Here is an 18,373-nt window from a genome sequence, read left to right as displayed (position 1 = left end):
TTACAATATAGTAATGACACAAAGGGATGTCACAGACAAAAAGGCAAACTGCATGTAATTTAAAAAGTTAACTTTAAGATCATATGATTCTAATTTCTGATTTAAAAAATCATATAAATATATAAAATATAAAATACATCCTAATATATTTTTACATAAGAGCTGAGGTTTACCATTTTTAACAAAAATTCTGAGATGGAATTAATAAAAAACAATTTTCATATATACCACAGAGCAATAAGTTTAAATCAGACTATTTTGAGTTGTGTAGCCCTTTATTAGCAACTAAAATAGAAGGTATCTGTTGTACAACATGGGTAGTAATTGACTATAACTGGAGATTTATTATATTCTAATACAGATCATTTATAAATGCAATTTCTTTATTAAAAAGCTTCCACCTTTTTGTTTGTGTACAATTTGCAAAACTATTCTGAAAGCGGAATATATGTGCACAAGTCTGCAAAGAGTGCAAATTTAGGATATGGTAAATGCTTTACAAGTTACTTTCAAAAAACTGTCTGCCACAACTGAGCCTTTACATTGTCATCTTTTTTGATCAAAATATTTTGATGCCAGCCTTCCTTCCACTGCCCTAAACTATAAAGCATTTTTTAATGAGTTGAAATTAAGGAAGGACTACACCTACTAGAAAAAAAAGAGAAGAAAGTTCTATTAGTTTGAGGTTTCAGAATCCCCCCAAACCAGGACCAGTATCTTGGTAAAGGCTAGGCTGGGACCCCGGACAGAGTATGAGAATGTGCAGGTGGCATCCCTGAGGATTCAGAGCTTCAGTGGACCGTGAGTGCTCCAGCTGCATAACTCACTGAACTGTCTTGCCAGTTTCTACACTGGCTTGACTGGGCATAATTCAAAAACGAAAAACTCATATTCATTCCATTCTTCTGGAGCTCTGTGATAGCCTAGAAAAAAGAAAAATTTGGTTAGGATACACATCACATAAAAAAGTGGGCACTCAATGTGTTTGTGGCTTGACTTTGTCCACTTCACAGCTGAAGCCTAGATTATCTCTTTTGCTCTTTTGTTTCTTGAATTTCTCTTGTTGCATCATATTAAAATAGAAAAAAAAGAATTCCTTATCTTTCTCTCAAATAACTTCTAATCTTGTTTTTTGATAATTAAGTATCAGTCATCATTTACCCTCCCTCTCCCTACAAATTAAAATCCAGATCTAAAAGGTATATACTAGGATTTTTACTTTAATTGTAGATTGGTTCAGCATTTACTTTATAATACAAATTTTATTTGATTCAATTCGATTTTAGGAAATTAGTACAGTTTATTCTAGCTTCAATTTTCAAAAATTAGTTTAAGTTCTTGAAAAGCTTTTCTTTGAGTCAATCAATACAGCTTAGAAGAAAAACCCTTCTTAAAAACCCACAATATATTACCTTTCCAATCACATTAAAATAATACTGGACTTAAGGTCCTAACTTAGTCTATTCTGGACTACATTATCTTCTCCATTATTTCCCTGCCTCTCCAAATAAGCCCATTGTTACTTTCTCCTCCCATTCCTGAGTATACACTTTCTTCTTTCTTAATGAATGTCATATTTTCATTCAAGAAATTAATAGTTTTCATAATTAAAAGAAAAAAATGCTATTTCTTTTTCTAAAATCCAGCTAACTGAAACTTCTCTTACCATTCCTTAACTGAAATAAACATTATGTTTGTTTTAATGAGAAAAACACACATCATCTGTCTTGCTTTATTATATCGTGAACATTTAAAGTTTAAGAGCAGAATCTTCCACTTATTTTTTATAGAGTCTAGACCAGTAAATAAAACCAAAAAATTAATAAGACCATATCTCTTAAGAGGTCACTTTGGTTTGTATTTATAAAGAGCATATTGGAACTAAGAGTCAAGAGAAAATGTGGGTCTCTATTCTAAATAACTTTCTGTATTTAACAGAAAGTACTGAACTGTATTCCAATGATAAATAACTTTATTCAAGTAACCAAAAGCAATGGAACTCCAAATTATATTAAAGATACTAAAAAGAAACTTGACCATAGGTACATAAAACCAATGATGCCATCGTATCACAATGATAATGAGATATTTTGGAATATCATACGACCAAATGTTAAAAGTCAAGGCTTCCTAAGGATACTCACATTTAATAACACCCCAATGGGATGTCTTCCACATATAGTATTATGGTATTTCTTCAAGTAATTGCTAAAAGATACAGGGTCTAATTGTTCTATAATACTCATACCCTAAAAAAAAAAAAAAAACAAGAGGAAGAAAAAAATAAAAGAAGACAATATTTATTATTTCCTAATTATATTTTAAAACTGTTACTTAAACATAATTCTTCAATTAGAGAGAAAGAAAATAGATTAAATAAACCTTGTGAAACATCAAACTCGTTCATCAAAGCTATCACCATTATAGTCAACTCTCTATTAAAAGAAAACTTTTAATCCCCAGTTTATTTTCTCCAAACTCCGGGTATGTTTCTATACTACTTTAACCAGTTTTCATTTAGCTCACAATCCTCAAACATTTCATAATATTATATCTTTCTTCCATAGAAAGAATACACAAAAGTAAATCTGCTGTGAAAATTTGTGTATGAAACCTAAAATTTAATTTATTTTGTGGCTGTTTTCTCCATATCCATTATATTCTGCCTGCTATTGGCATGAAAAATCAAGAGATAATTTTAATTGAACTATTTCCATAACATATACTTAAATATCAACTGTGTAAGGTATTTTAAATCACCAGCATTAAATAATCTAGGTTTGTGGAAGAAAATGCCACAAACTAAGAAAAAAGTTAACATATTTTAATTAATTTAAAGCTGATAATAAAGGCAGGCTTAAGCAACACAGATCTCCTTTTTTTAGATGGAGTCTTGCTCCATCACCCAGGCTGGAGTGCAGTGGTGCGATCTCGGCTCACTGCAACCTCTGCCTCCTGGGTTCAAGCAATTTTCCTGCCTCAGCCTCCTGAGTAGCTGGGATTACAGACAACACACCACCACACCTAGCTAATTTTTGTATTTTTAGTAGAGACCAGGTTTCACCATGTTGGCCAGGCTGGTCTTGAACTCCTGACCTCAAGTGATCTGCCCACCTCAGCCTCCCAAAGTGCTGTGATTACAGGTATGAGTCACCGCACCCGGCCTACAACACAGATCTCTTATGAACAAGATTAATAATAAAGGAAAGCTTTTTATCTCTTTATTCTTTAAGCCAGAATGCCTTGTTTTCAACATCTTAATACAGAATAAAATTTGTTACACTATTGTTAAAACAACCACTATGACTTGAACATTAGTTTACACTAAATTCTACAATCTCCAAATACATTCAAATAACGTATTTACAACTCATTAATATAGAGCAACTTTAACTCACCAAGTCAGGGAAATAAATTATTGATTCTAGCTAATTATACATACACCAATTATATTATTTTCTTATTCAGTTAAAACACTTTATATTAAATAAACTGGATTCATACTCTGTGGGAGAAACGCAAATGGTGGTTTAACTAGGGACTTAACTGGTTATTCTTTGTTTTTGTTTTTGTTTTTATTTCACATTTTAACAAAACAGGTACAGTGTAAAAGCACCAAGAGTAATCAGATAAACATCCATTAAAAGTAAACATCATCTGGAAAATGATAGTAATCAGTGGGTAACATAGAAATTTTACAGTGGCAGCATCAAAATTTAATTCTATAAAAAAACTTTCCTTCAGAATATTCAACTCCTTCACAAACATTATCAATATTCCATACACACACACACACACACATACACACACACACATATATCTGAAACATAGACATATACATGTGCAATCAACTTTGAATTGCTTGCACATCAATTAGCCACTCTCAGATTGGTCCACAATCAGTTTGTAATGCTAAGTTGGTTGTCCCCTGCCAACCACAGGACTTCCAGGTCAACACTCTCCACCGACACTTGGTATATAAGCTCAGAGAAATACAAACTTAAAAGTTAAACCTAAGATGGGCCAGGTACAGTGGCTCATGCCTATAATCTCAGCACTTTGGGAGGCCGAGGCAGGTGGGTCACCTGAGGTCAGGAGTTTGAGACCAGCCTGGCCAACATGGTGAAACCCTATTTCCATTAAAAATACAAAAATTAGCCAGTCGTGGTGGCGCATGCCTATAATCCCAGCTACATGGGAGGCTGAGACAGGAGAATCGCTTGAACCTGGGAAGCAGAGGTTGCAGTGACCCGAGATTGTGCCACTGCACTCCAGCCTGGGCGACAGAGCAAGACTCCGTCTCAAAACACAAACACACACACACACACACACACACAAAGTTAAACCTATATAAACTATATCATAATTCTGATGCCAAAAACATTACAGTACATTTCTAACCCAAGAATGGATTGTAGTAATGCAGAGATGGAATTATAAATCTCTTCCATAAATAATGGATGATCAAGATATAACTCCCCTAGAGATAAATGAACAGAGGCACAAAACAGGCAAAAGTCCTGATTCTAAATTTCTAATTGTAGGCTCTTTCTCACTGACTACTCTGATGTATTAAAGTATAACAAGACTCATATTAACAATTCTTTGAACACTTACATAGCTACAACTTGCATACACATTGTAGGTGAACTTTTAATGCTCCTGAATGAAGTCTATCTAGGACAGCTTACCTTAAATATAAATCCACTCATTAATAAATAATGTGACACTGAGATTCTAATGTACATTTTAATATTAAAATCTCAAAGCACATTCAGAACAAACATCACATTTATATACTGATATGAATTTAAACAGAAGAAAACTAATCACATTTCAGAAGACCAAGAATTCAAAGTAACTGGTCAAGAAAACCTAATATAGAAAAACAGGAGATTAAATGCAGAAGAAATACTACTAAGTAAACCGTTAAAAATGAAGATATACTGGTTAAATTACAAGAGAGAAAATACAAAATTGAGATGATGGGAGTTAAGAAATTAAATGTACAAAAATTTTAATTATTTAAAGTGGGCTATAAACTTACTAGTGTAAAAATTAATTCAATTATACTCAGCTGACACAAGTGATGGTTTAAGAGGTATGCCTCTTTATAAGGAAAGATGGGAAAACTAAGGCTTTTCTCATAAGTGAACCTCTCTAATTGAAAAATTCATGAAGTATGCAAACAAAAGCAATAATGATAAAATTTAGAAATTGAATATTATTAACTAATACAGGATACTGGCAAATACACTTTTAGATATACCTATGTTTTTATGTTAACAGCTATGAGATTACTATTAGGAAAATTCCAAAAGATAGAAATGCTAGTTCAATGCTGTCAGCAAAAGTCCAAGAAGATGAAAAAGAATATCCTTCCCCAATTATGCTGAATTAACTGTTTTATTTCTTAAAAGAGTAGAAGATATGATCAGTGAGTCTAAAGTCCAGGCAATGAGAGCTTCCTAAGGCCTAGTATAGTGAAAATTTGATTGTTTACATAAACTTAACCTAATGTGGAGGAGTGAAATGGGTCACTATACTACCCATTCAGCTCTAAGATATAAGGCAGACATTATAAACACCAAAAGCCCATCCATCAAGGATACAGGTTTCTGAGGAATTTAAGTTTCAGAAACAAATCCACAAATTGAAAGCTAACTAACTCCCTAAATTTAGGGGGTGAGCCAATCTATCATTGTGTTGACTCTTCAAGTAATCAGTGAATATTTGTGATGTCAAATTCCAAGTGGCAACCCTAAACTAAATAGGCAGTATTAACTGACAAAGCTCAGATTCAGGACTCTGATAAGACAACAAATTATCTTCCCTCTTTAAAAAAGTTTACCTACATTTAATAAAATGACAATCTAAAAATTATCACCCAGAAGGAAATCTCTCCCAAAAGTAACAAACACAAAGGAGTAGCAAAACATTTTAGAGGCACTTATGAAATAAAAACCAGAATCATATGTTTTAATTCCAACCACATAATTAACACCATATTATTGAATCATTAGATTTGTGGGTTTATAGTTTAAAGAATATACATTTATATTTGCAGATAAGTATATATTTAGTGATGTGGGGTAGGAAAAGGAAATATTCTAGTTTCTTTAAGAGGCATCAAGATAAAATAGTAACAGTGAAAGTTTTATGGAAAAAACTCACCTTAAAAATAGCAGTGCTAAGTAATGTACTAATAAATGGCTATCTTATAAGTGATGTTATAAAACTTACTAAGAAGCTATTGGCTTAGGTTCAAGAGAAAGAAGTATGAGGTGACAAAGGAACAATTTTCACTTTTAAAATAGTAGGAAGGAAGAAAAGTAGTTCACGTTCAAATTAAGTGAAGTAACTGATAAATTTAAAAGAAAAAGAAGTTATAACAGATGAATACAATGACATTTTCATATTATCCTTGCCGAATCATAATTTGCCAATGTCCATAATGAAACACTAGTCTACACCAAAAAAAGTAATATAATAAAAATGATAACCTATGACCATCTCATATGAATAACTATGACTAATATTTCAAGAAAGTAAAGTTTACAAGATCAGTATCTCCAACTAGGTTCTGCTTTAGTCACAGTAATTATTCACATTGCAAAGTACTAATTACCAAAAACATTGGTCTATAGCCAATAAAATTACAAGACTTTCAGAGTTTAGATATCCTATGCTACAGTTACATAGTTTTTCCCAACTACATTCGGTAATTTGTTCTCCTGTATTTTATGTGTTTTTTCACATAATTAATTTCTAAGATATTCAAGTGCTAGAAATATAAACATTTTGCAATAAGAATAGCTATTTTTCTTTTGCAACTTAGAAATGGTTTTATTTTCTAGCCTTGTAATAACTATATTTAGTAATAGTTTTCAGTTAAAAAGGACCAAAACTTAATTAACATGCTAATTTTGAACAGATGTAATCTAAAATTTTATACTTAGTTTCTTTTTACTCTATCAAACTTCCAAAATGTATATTATTGGAATTCAAAATTGTTAACATTTTTATAATGCTTATACAGAGAACCATCCAAGTACATTTTGTCTGAAAAGATCACATATGAAAACTAAGATATTGGTTCTCAAATGATTTAAATTATTTATAATATAAAATAATCTCTTAGAAAAGAAATATGCAAAAGTACATTCACCATCTGATTAATCAATTAAGACAATACAATATTTAAGTCTGCCTAACAGCAAGTGTACATATATATATAGGTAATATAAACACATCTAAGTTTATGTCTAGAGCTAACCATACATGGGTCTTATTATTTTGACCAATGTATTCTAACTCCCAGAATTGACTTGTAAGTTGAATCAACAGTATACTAATAAAATAGAACACTTATGAGCCATTTAAAAATTCTATATATAAATAAAAATATCTCAACAAATGGACCACAGAAATAAACTCCAAGTCCAAATGTTAAAATCAAATATTAAATTCAAGCATATTAATATGAAGCAAATACTCAATATTTATTCAGAAATCATATTCCAGGGTATTTAAATAAAATTTTTAAAATTATGTTCCAGCAATTTGGGATATCTAAAGTAAGATAAGTCAGATGCAAACTTAACTTAATATGAAGCAAATACTCAATATTTATTCAGAAATCATATTCCAGGGTATTTAAATAAAATTTTTAAAATTATGTTCCAGTAATTTGGGATATCTAAAGTAAGATAAGTCAAAGTCAACCTGGGCTAAGTGGTTCTACTGTACAATTTATTCTCTTTTTTCTTTTTTGAGACAGGGTCTCAGCAAATTTCAACAAAGTTCCACAAGTGAGTTCTGTTGTAATGACAAGGTTAATGATTACTATAGTAGGCAATCTCATCTCTGTCCTGGCTTTAATGATCTACTGAGACCTCCCAAACTTACATCTCTAGTCCGATTGAAAGCCTTCCTGAGCTCCAAACCAAAATAGTCAACCCATTAGCAAAGCCCTTTTGACTCTTATTTCTGAAAAGATCTGACCTCCATCCACTTCATTCTACCTCCACCAACATCACCACAGTCCAAGTTACTATCATCTCTCCCTCGAACTTCTGCCAATGGCCCATTGTTGCTACTTCCCCCTTTTTTTTTTTTTTTTGTGAGACAGAGTCTCGGCTCTGTCCCCAGAGCTGGAGTGCAGTGGTGCGATCTCAGCTCGCTGTAACCTCCACCTACCGGGTTTAAGCAATTCTCCTGCCTCAGCCTCCCGAGTAGCTGGGACTACAGGCATGTACCACCATGCCTGGCTAATTTTTGTATTTTTAGGAGAAAGGTGGTTTCGTCATGTTGGCTAGGCTGGTCTCAAACTCCTGACCTCAAGTGATCTGCTCGCCTCAGCCCCCCAAACTGCTGGGATTACAGGCATGAGCCACCGCCCCCAGCCCCATTGTTGCTACTTCTGACCCTCCTGTGTAATCCATTTGCCACACAACTACCACAGTGACCTTAAAAATAATTCAAATTATATCATTTCACTTCCTATTGTAGTTATACAAAGTTCTTACCCTCAATTATTACCCTATATTATCAGCTCCCTGCCTCTTTTATACACACCACTCTTCTTACTCTTACACACCATACTCCCACAACACAGGCTTTTTCCTTTTCTTCTAACACACCAGCTTCTTTCCAATCTTAAGGTCTTTGCACTGGCAACTTCTCCTGTCTAAAATGCTCTTCCCGCTGATCTTTACTTGATTTGCTTTCTTATCATTCATAACTCACTTTAATTTTCATCCTCAAGGTAGTCTTTCTCAGACCACTCAATCCAAAACAGCCTCTAATCATTTACCATCATTTACCTTTTTAGGTATTTTCTGCACACATTACTACTTGAAACTAATTAATATATTTCCTTACCTTTTAAAATTAACATGTATCTCCTCCAATTAGAAGCTTTATGACAGCAAGAACCATGTTTGTTTACTGCTGTATCTCCACCAACGCCTCAGGATGTGTGTGTACTCAAAACTAATTGGCAAAATGAAAATCCAAATATTTACCTAATTGACATCTCTACTTAGATGTCTTAAAGGCAACAGCAAACATAACATACCCCTAATAGAATTTATTATCTTCCTGCCCCCCTCAAAAACATTTTGGTCCTTATGGCCTAAATAAATAATGCAACCATCCAACCAGCGGCATAGCCAAAAATTTAGGAGTCATCCTTGACATTTCCTTGACCCCGCAAGCTCAATCCACCTCTAAGTCCCACCATCAATTTGTCTCCTAAATATACTGAATATAGACATTTCTGTCCCTCTCTTCTACCACCACCACCCCACCCACTGTCTGAATTACCATAGTTTCTCATCTGGACTACCTAACTGGTCTACACGTATCTCCTCCAGCCTCCTTCCAACCCATTTGCTACACTGCAGCCATATGATCTATTCAAATACAAAACCAACTTTATCACTTCCCTATGTAAGATCCTTCAAGATAGCTGTTCTAGAGTCTTCAAGTTTCATTTCTCACCACCCTCCCCCCATCCATTTATCCGTCACTCATTCAACAAATGTATATATTGCATGCCCACTGACAGGCACTGGGATGGAAAATGAACAAAGTCCCTGTTCTCATGAAGCTTATATAATCCAGTGAGGGAGATAACCCCAAGACAAATCAACAAACGAATAAGTCATGCAGTAATAAATACCTAGAATAAAAATACAGCAGGGTAAGGTCAATGAACAGCTGTTCATCCAAGGAGGCTAATGGAAAATGATGCATGCTTTTTGGCTGTCACAATAATTTGAAGATGCTATTGGGACTCAGTGGGATTCCAGGGATGCTGACACAAGACAGTTTCATACACAAAGACTGTTCTCCATCCATAAGACTACAGAATATCTACAGCCTTAATTATCTGTACATTAATTCCACTTCATATACAAACAGAAATAAGTTTTGCATTGATTTTAATATACAATGAGTTTCCCAGGAATAAAACTATCATGTAAAGTGAGGGAAGACTGTACTGGTTTTGTTTACAAGTTTACTAAGAATTGTTCACCATTTTGGAAAATCAAGTCACTAGCAATGGCACTTAGTAATTTCAGTCACTAATATATACATGTGTTAAGTGTGTATTTGTAGCTGTTTTTACATTAATAATACTATTCATAAATATTTAAATACTTCATTGTACCTTCTAATTTAGTTGTGACTGGGCATTTACATTCTTAAATATATATTTATTATAAATTCCTTTTATTTCCTTTACATGTTACAGTTAGGAAAGTCATGTTTTTAAATTGCATACAGGAAGATTATATCCATTAATTTATTCATTTGAAAAATATGTATTGACCACCTACTTATATTCTAATCACTATTCTAGGCACTTTGTATACATCAGTGAACAAAACAAATATCCTGATTGACAGAAATGTAATTAAGTATTCAGTTTTTTAGAAGAAAAAGTGGAACAGGGTACGGTGAACTGGGAATGCTGCAAGGGTAGGATGTAGGATGCAAAATTAAATAGAGTAGTCAGAAGGCCCCACTGAGAAGGTAAGAGCTAAGCAAAACGGGCAAAAGCCCTAAGCTAGGCAGATACATGACATTATCAAGGCACAGTAAGGAGATTAGTGTGTCCACGGTAGAGTGAAGGAAGAGTAAAAGTAAGAAAATGGAGGGCTCTTAACATTTGGGGGCTGCAAATCATGTTGGTCCTTTTTGCCTACCCATTGTAAAGACACTGGCTTTTATTCTGACTGAAAGGGGGCAATTTTACAGGAGATATGGGGCAGAAGAGTAACATGATCTGATTTAGATTTTAAAATAATTGCTTTGGTTCCTACTTTAAGCCACCTGAGACTGAAGAATACCAGGGTAGGTCTAAGAAGACCAGTTAGGAAAGTGGAAGGATAGGACCACCATCATTTGAATTAAGAAAGTCTATGAGTAGAATAGGTAATCAGGAATTCCGTTTGGAATATGTTTAGTATGAGCTGTTTATAAGACATCCAAGTGGAAATTATGTATGGTGTTTGAGAACGTGGTTCTGGCAGGAGTTCTCTTACGTTTTTGGTGCAAAAAGCATTACTTTCATAAAATTTAGTACAAACTTGCTAAAGACCATGTCCAGGAAGACTTTATTTACTTTGAAAATTTTTAGTACTGAGGTGTCTTTCAAAATTATTTTCTGTATGGTTACCTAACCAAAAAAAGATAATTTTAATGACAGGGGAAAATTTACATGCATACGATTAATAATTTATATTTCACATATATACAGCCATTCCTCCTTATAGATTCTTTCCTAAATGAATAAAATGTAAGACAAGAAAGGTTAAACCGAGGAGAAACGAGAATCATATAGCTGATATAATCTTAAGTCAAATCTCTCCAAGACCTCAAATTAGGGATTAATGTTACTGGAAATTCTGAAGTAATCTCACAGTTTCCATCTTTAAAAACTCCTCCTGTGACTGTGTTTCCCTGGATCTCCCCATCTACCAAATCAGTTAACATTTAAACATTGTTCCTTTCTGTCATACTCAAACTAATAGAGAATAATTTTTCACATTTGGTTTTTGCCTCTTCATTCCAATTTAGATTCTAACCTGATTCCACTGAAACTGCTCTTGCAAGGTTCTTAATTCACCTCTGTGCAGCATTTGATACTCTTCCTCCCTCTTTGCTAAATAAAGCTCATCTTCTCTGTGATATTGCTCATTCTCAGTTCTCTCTAAGCAGAACTCTACTGGCTCTGCTTTATCTCCTCTTCCACTTAATGCTGGTATGTCCATCTGATCTAACTCCCCCTTTGTTCCTACTCCTTATACTCTCTCTGGAGATTGACTCTCTAAACAATGGCATTAACATCCTTTCTTCCCATCCACTCCTCATAGACCAATAATTTCAAAATGTTTATCCCCATCCAGACCTACCTTCATGTTCTAGACCAGTACTGTCCAATAAAAATATAATGCAGGCCATATATGTAATTTTAAAATTTATTGTAGCCATATTTACAAAATAAACAGGTAAAATTAATTTTAAGATATTTTATTAAACACAATCTGGCAGTATCATTTTATAATATAATCAAGATAGATTTCTGAGATATTTTTGTTCCTTTCATACATGTTCAAAATCCAGTGTATATTTTACACTTACAGTATATTTCAAGTTGTATAACCACACTTCAAGTACTCAATAAATACATGACTGGTGGCTACAGTATCAAAAAGTGCAGTTCTAAACATAACACAAAAGCCATGTATAAAACTGAACTCATCTTTTTCCTTAAATCTGTCCCTCTTATAGTCCCTGTATTAGTGAGTATCAGCATCTATGTACACATGGAAGCCAGAAATCATCCCGCATCCCACCATTCCCTTAACATGACACACCTAATTAATCCCTAAAGTCCTTTTCATTCTACCACCTACATGTCTCTCGGCTCTCTATATTGTAATGGCTTCTTTGTAAGTATGTCCAACCACTGGACTCCATTAAGTCACAGACTATGTTTTCTCTTCTTTATGTCCTCAATACTGCACAGAGTACCGGACGTATAGCAGATACCCATTAACCATTTGCTTTGACAATCAATCATTTGCTATATGGAGAAAGCCAGAAAAAGTTTTCTGAGGCAACTGAGAACTAAACCTCAGAATAAAAAGACTAGAAGTCAAAGGAGAGTTAATCAACTGAAATGAAAACATCAGGAAGCCAAAAGAGAAGGTAATACATTAAAATCCAAATAAAATTCTAAAGGTAAAAGTATTGGACAACAATTGGATTTAAAGTAGCAACTAAGGTAAGTTTAAATATGATAAACACACTAAGTAACCAAGTTTACATTCATTACATTTGGCTTTAATAAAATATACTACATGATATATTCTATTTATACATTCAAATCCAGATTCCTTACTAAAATATTTGATCTACTTTAGACCAAATAATCTTGTACTAAAACATATGCATAAGGCTTAACACATTGGTAGAGTTGATTTGAACAAACTGAAGACTTATAAGCTGACAGAATTTAAATTTAGAGACCATTTAGTCCAAGTCTATCTTCTTCCAGATAAGGAAATGAAAACTAGAGTATTAAAATAATCTGTCAATGATCATAGAGAGCAAGTTAGAGCTGTTCTGCTATATTTAGTACTATTTATGAGTAAATCCTAAAATTATTTGTGTTATTTAAAAAATTAAAATAAGTATCATCAGCTTAGACAACATGGCAAAACCCCGTCTCTAAAAAATAAAAATAAAAATAATTAGCCTGGCGTGGTGGTAAATGTCTATAGTCCCAGCTACTTGGGTGGCTGAAGTGGGAGGATTGTTTAAGCCCAGCAGGTTGAGGCTGCAGTGAGCTGTGATTGTGCCACTGCACTCCAGCCTGGGTGACAGAGGGAGACACTGTCTCACAAAAAAAAAAAAAAAAAAAAAAAGAAAAGACGGAAAAGAAAAAATATTATGACTACCATAGCACTTCAAGAAAAAAAGACAGTAGGATCAATATCTATTGTACTCCTTAGCTAGGTAAGAATATAATTATATTTAAAAATTCTGTGTTTAGAACAACAAATTGAAATTCCTTTTAAGAAAAATCCAGGCCAGGTGCAGTGGCTCATGCCTGTAACCTCATCACTTTGGGAAGCCAAGGAGGGTGGATCACTTGATCTCAAGAGTTCCAGACCAGTCTGGACAACATGGCGAAACCTCGTCTCTACAAAAAACTACAAAAAAAAAATTAGCCAGGTGTGGTGGTATGCATCTGTGCTCCCGGCCACTCAGGAGACTGAGGTAGGAGGACTGCCTGAGCCTGGGAGGTTGAGGCAGCAGTGAGCCATGATGGTGCTACTACACTCCAGCCTAGGTGATAGAGTGAGAGCCTGTCTTAAAAAAAAAAAAAACAGAAAAAGGGAAAAAATAAAAATCCAAATGGCCCAAAAACAAGATAATACACTAAGAATTCGTAAAAAGAGCAAAAAGACAAATGAAGAGAAAAAAACAAATTATTTGCATCTGTAAAAATAATTTTGTTTTCTTATGCTTTTTTTATAGCTCCTTTTAATAGATACCTGAAGGCTCCAGGCCATAAAGTTCAAGTCTTAATATGTGCCAAGTGCAGTGGCTCACGCCTGTAATCCCAGCACTCTGGGAGGCAGGAGGGTTGCTTGAAGCCAAGCGTTCAAAACTAGCCTGGGCAATAAAGCAAGACCTTGTCTCTACAAAAAAAGAAAAGAAAAGAAAAGAAGAAAGCTGGGTGCAGTGTCACATGCCTGTAATCCCAGGACTTTTGAGAGGCTGAGGCTGGCAGATCACTTCTGCTCAGGAGTCTGAGACCAGCCTGGGCAACATGGTGAAACCCTGTCTTTACAAAAAATACAAAAATTAGATGGGCTTGGTGGTAGGCGCCTGTGTCCCAGCTACTCGGGAGGTTGAGATGGGAGAATCGCTTGCGCCCGGGGAAGTAGAGGCTACAGTAAGCCAAGATCACACCACTGCACGCCAGCCTGGGCCACAGAGTGAGACCTTGTCTCTAAATAAATAAATAAATAAATAAATATTAGTTGGGTATGGTGGCATGTGCCTATAGTCCCAGCTACTCAGGAGGCTAAGGCAGGAGGATGGCTTAAGCCCAGGAATTCCAGGTTGCAGGGAGCTATGATGTGCCACTGCACTCCAGCCTTGGTAATGAGTCTCTGTCTCTTAAAAAAAGGAAAAAAGAAATGTCTTAATATGTATGCTTAAGATCAATGGGAAATGCAAATCAAAACAAAAATGAAATTAGATACATAAAAATCTGATTTACAGGATATTTTACAGAAATATATCAATGATGTGAGTTTACTATGTTTAAAATATTAATTCCATTGAATTTTAGATTTTGAGAGCTTCTAAAAATTTGAAGGAAAAAAAAGTAGTTCCAAAATAAACATGCCGCTGTCAGGTCAAACTGCTGGTCCAAGGAAATAATAAAAATAAATTAACAAAACAAAACAAACATGCCTGAAATTTTAAATTTTAAAATAAAGTATATGTATAAATCCCTTCAGCATAGCAGACAAGATTCAAGTTAGCTACATTTTCCGTATATTGGAATTCCTGTATACTGTCATCGTAAGGCTATGATGTCTTTATTTCCAGAGGTAAAGGGGCAATAATTTAAAAAATAAAAGACTTTCAGTCTAAAATTTTCAGGTTATTTACTTCAAGTTTACATATAGCTCCTCCAACAGAATACAGATTTTTATTAGCTAATTCATAAAATCTTCATCATCACTTAAGAACAGTAATTTGGTCTGCTATCAAAACTAAAAATATGCTAAGTTATTTAATAAATTTTAAAAAACAACAATGCTGTTCAGAAGGAGTCAAAAGAAGGACTCAAAAGAAATATTTCAGGTAGTCGTGAAACAAATAGGAATTGGAGTCAAGGTATCCCCATCATCTGCTATGCTTATTACTGCTTAAGAGTAAATAATGGTATTAGTATCCTATTGTCCCTAAAGCTAAAGTACCTCTCTAAAAAGTATTTTGAATCCGTATATATTATTCTTAAATATTCTCATTAATCAAACAAAATTATGATGACGGAAATTCCTACTAGAATAGGGATTATTCTTATAGTCAGTATTTATATGATGACACATTGCATTTTGTACATTTAAAGATAGGGAAAAATTATATTATTTCAACATGTTAAGTCTTGAATTACTAATCTGAAATTAAAGAAAAAGCCTTAGAGCATTAAAATCCCACACCTGAAAGACTTACCATTTTATCTAGATGTTCAATGGATCTATAAATCTCCCCCTGGGATTCATCATAGTAACTGTAACGGAACCTTTGACCTTGAAACAAATATCATGTACAAAATAAAATAGGGAAAAATTAGAAGCTAAAAAGAAAGCAAGCGCTTACCAAATAATTTCAGTTCTCATGAAAGGCAAAGCACAGCTTAAGCCTCTGAGAGAATCATTCCCAAGAGCCCTTGTACATAAAAATAAAAGGCGTATTTGGGAAGGTAATAAAGAAATGATATCACCAATGTTTTATGATGTTAAGAACTGTTTCAAATTGTAGAAACCTTAAAATCACCAGAAATACAAGATTAAGGAAACAAAATAGCTTAAAAGTTAGAAGCATTGTTAAACATTTTATCAGTCTATATTGGAAAGTAAACCCAAAGAATATTACTTAAGAATATTTGGTTTAAGAAAACTATCTTGGTATAACAAATCACTAAAAGCCTTAGCTTTTGCTGTACAAAGTTTTGATCTCCATTACAGGGAAAAAAAAAACAAAAAAACAAAAAAAAACATGAGGTCACAAATACTGTGACTTGTGTGACTTTTATGAAGCAAATTTTTTAAAAATTATCTCATTTTTGCATTACTTGGAAAAGGATCAATACAAGTGCCTTATGCAATGTGAACAGAATACACAAAAGGGTAAATATAATATAAATATAATAAATATTCCTACCCTGACATAAAATCTCAATAAGATTATAAGCATAGAACATTCAATGTTTTGGCTATTCTCCAAAGAACAGAGAGGGTAAAATGAAAGAAGCTTAAAGAGAAGACAGAAAACAAAAGTCTCAGAAAATAAATTCTGTTTCCTACTAGTTACATGAAAATCAAGTTAAAAATTTTCTTAACTAATTATGGGGAGTGTTACTCAACTGACTGCAACGTATTTCAGATACACCTAAATCTATCTTTCAGCAGTGCCTTTTTTCTAAGAACTCATTACTTTTGTATTTCCTTAATGTTAAAGATTGACCAAAATGCATTTCTAAAGGAATTAGACCATACAAATCAAGTACACACATCATGTGTCTTGTGCTTCATGTTTAGAGCAATATTGATATATCCAGTTACCATCCTCGCACCTGAAGACATGGAACTCTTCAGCTGGATAATTAAGATTTTTAAGTTTTCTGTTCATCTTACTAAAAAATTTATGTAAATGATGGGCAGTGCAAAATTATAAAACCCTCTTTGATGTACTTTTTCGAAAAACCACACATCACAGAACTGAAATACTTCATTCATTTGTTGATACCGATCACCTTTGATGGTCATCTTTCTAAAATATGTCATATTTCCTTAATGTTCACATTTTAACTTTTCGTATACAGTAATATAATTACTCAATGTAGCAGTCCTTATTCTCTCCCAAGAGCCATTATTCACTCAGTATTGCATCTTATAACTTAACTGATATCCTAGAATTGGGCAATAGGGTCTGAAATAATATCTGCTTCCTGAATAAAACAATAAAGATTACTGCATGTTACCTTAGCTATGAGATCAACTATAGTCTTTGAACTAAAAAAAAAAAATTCTTAAAACAATGAGAATTTATCGTTAATGCCTCTATATTGATAATTCATTAAACATTTCTTTTAAAATTTAGAGTAAGGTATAGCTTTATTTTTCTGTAAAGAATGTACATATTAGTACTTCATACATAACTAACAATGAGAATTATCTAATAACTATATAACTGACACTATTTTTCTTTTTTTTAAGATGGAGTCTCACCCTGTTGCCCAGGCTAGAGTGCAGTGGTGCAGTCTCGGCTCACTGCAACCTCTGCCTCCCGGGTTCAAGTGATTCTCCTGCCTCAACCTCCCGAGTAGCTGGGACTACAGGCATGTGCCACCACATCCAGCTAATTTTTGTATCTTTAGTAAAGATGGGGTTTCACCATGTTGGCCAGGCTGGTCTCAAACTCCTGACCTCAAGTGATCCACCTGACTTGGCCTCCCAAAGTGCTGGGATTACAGGCGTGAGCCACCGCGCCCAGCCTGACACTATTTTTCTCATTGCCAGGTGGCTGTGAGAAGGCTGCTCAGTGCCAAATCTAAAGTGCAGTTATAAAAATTTATCGATTCAATTCATTTGATACTAAATTTTTACTTCTATTTCAAAGTTATTTTGACAAAGCTGTCCAAAATCTTTCTGAAACAAATGAACACCTTAGACAAGAATATTCTGACTCACTCTCACTATAGTAAGAACAATATTCTTGGAGGAAATCAAGGTAGTATACACCTCAATTCTTTGAACCTGAACTGCTTTAGGTTTACACTAATACATTCTCTTTTCCCTGCTTCTGGAAATAGCTATTAGTTTTGGCTACTATCAGTAAGCCCTGAAACTGGGACATAATCTACAGCTACTCCCAGGTTCAGAGAAAAATGCATATACTTCATGATAGTCGTTTGCTACTCAAAAGTCTTTTCTGCTTAATTCCAAGTAAAGAGCTGTTCCAAATGGCTGAAGTTGGTCAACCCAGACTTAACAGTAAGTGAAAAGTCTATAATTTAAATTGCTATCTTGTTCATATGGACCATTTTCTA

The 18,373-nt window shown here is 33.9% G+C and overlaps 1 protein-coding gene across 4 annotated transcripts in view; it reads right to left on the bottom strand.

Annotated features, from left to right (window-relative positions):
- Positions 1-256: 256 nt before the first annotated feature.
- The window catches only part of MEMO1 (mediator of cell motility 1), a 143,074-nt gene continuing 124,957 nt past the window's right edge, over positions 257-18,373 (bottom strand). For all 4 annotated transcript variants that reach the window (XM_024242620.3, XM_054548250.2, XM_054548251.1 and 1 more), the window contains 3 exons: positions 15,775-15,851; positions 2,145-2,249; positions 257-923 (listed from right to left, as the gene is read on the bottom strand). In XM_024242620.3, coding sequence (XP_024098388.1) covers positions 792-923; positions 2,145-2,249; positions 15,775-15,851 — 314 coding nt within the window. In that variant the 3' untranslated portion in view covers positions 257-791. The remainder of the gene's footprint in view (positions 924-2,144; positions 2,250-15,774; positions 15,852-18,373) is intronic.

Source organism: Pongo abelii, chromosome 12 (assembly GCF_028885655.2).
Source record: "Pongo abelii isolate AG06213 chromosome 12, NHGRI_mPonAbe1-v2.0_pri, whole genome shotgun sequence".
NCBI lineage: Eukaryota > Metazoa > Chordata > Mammalia > Primates > Hominidae > Pongo > Pongo abelii.
Note: the sequence above shows the minus strand (reverse complement) of the source record. Positions and strands in the feature narration are given on the sequence as shown.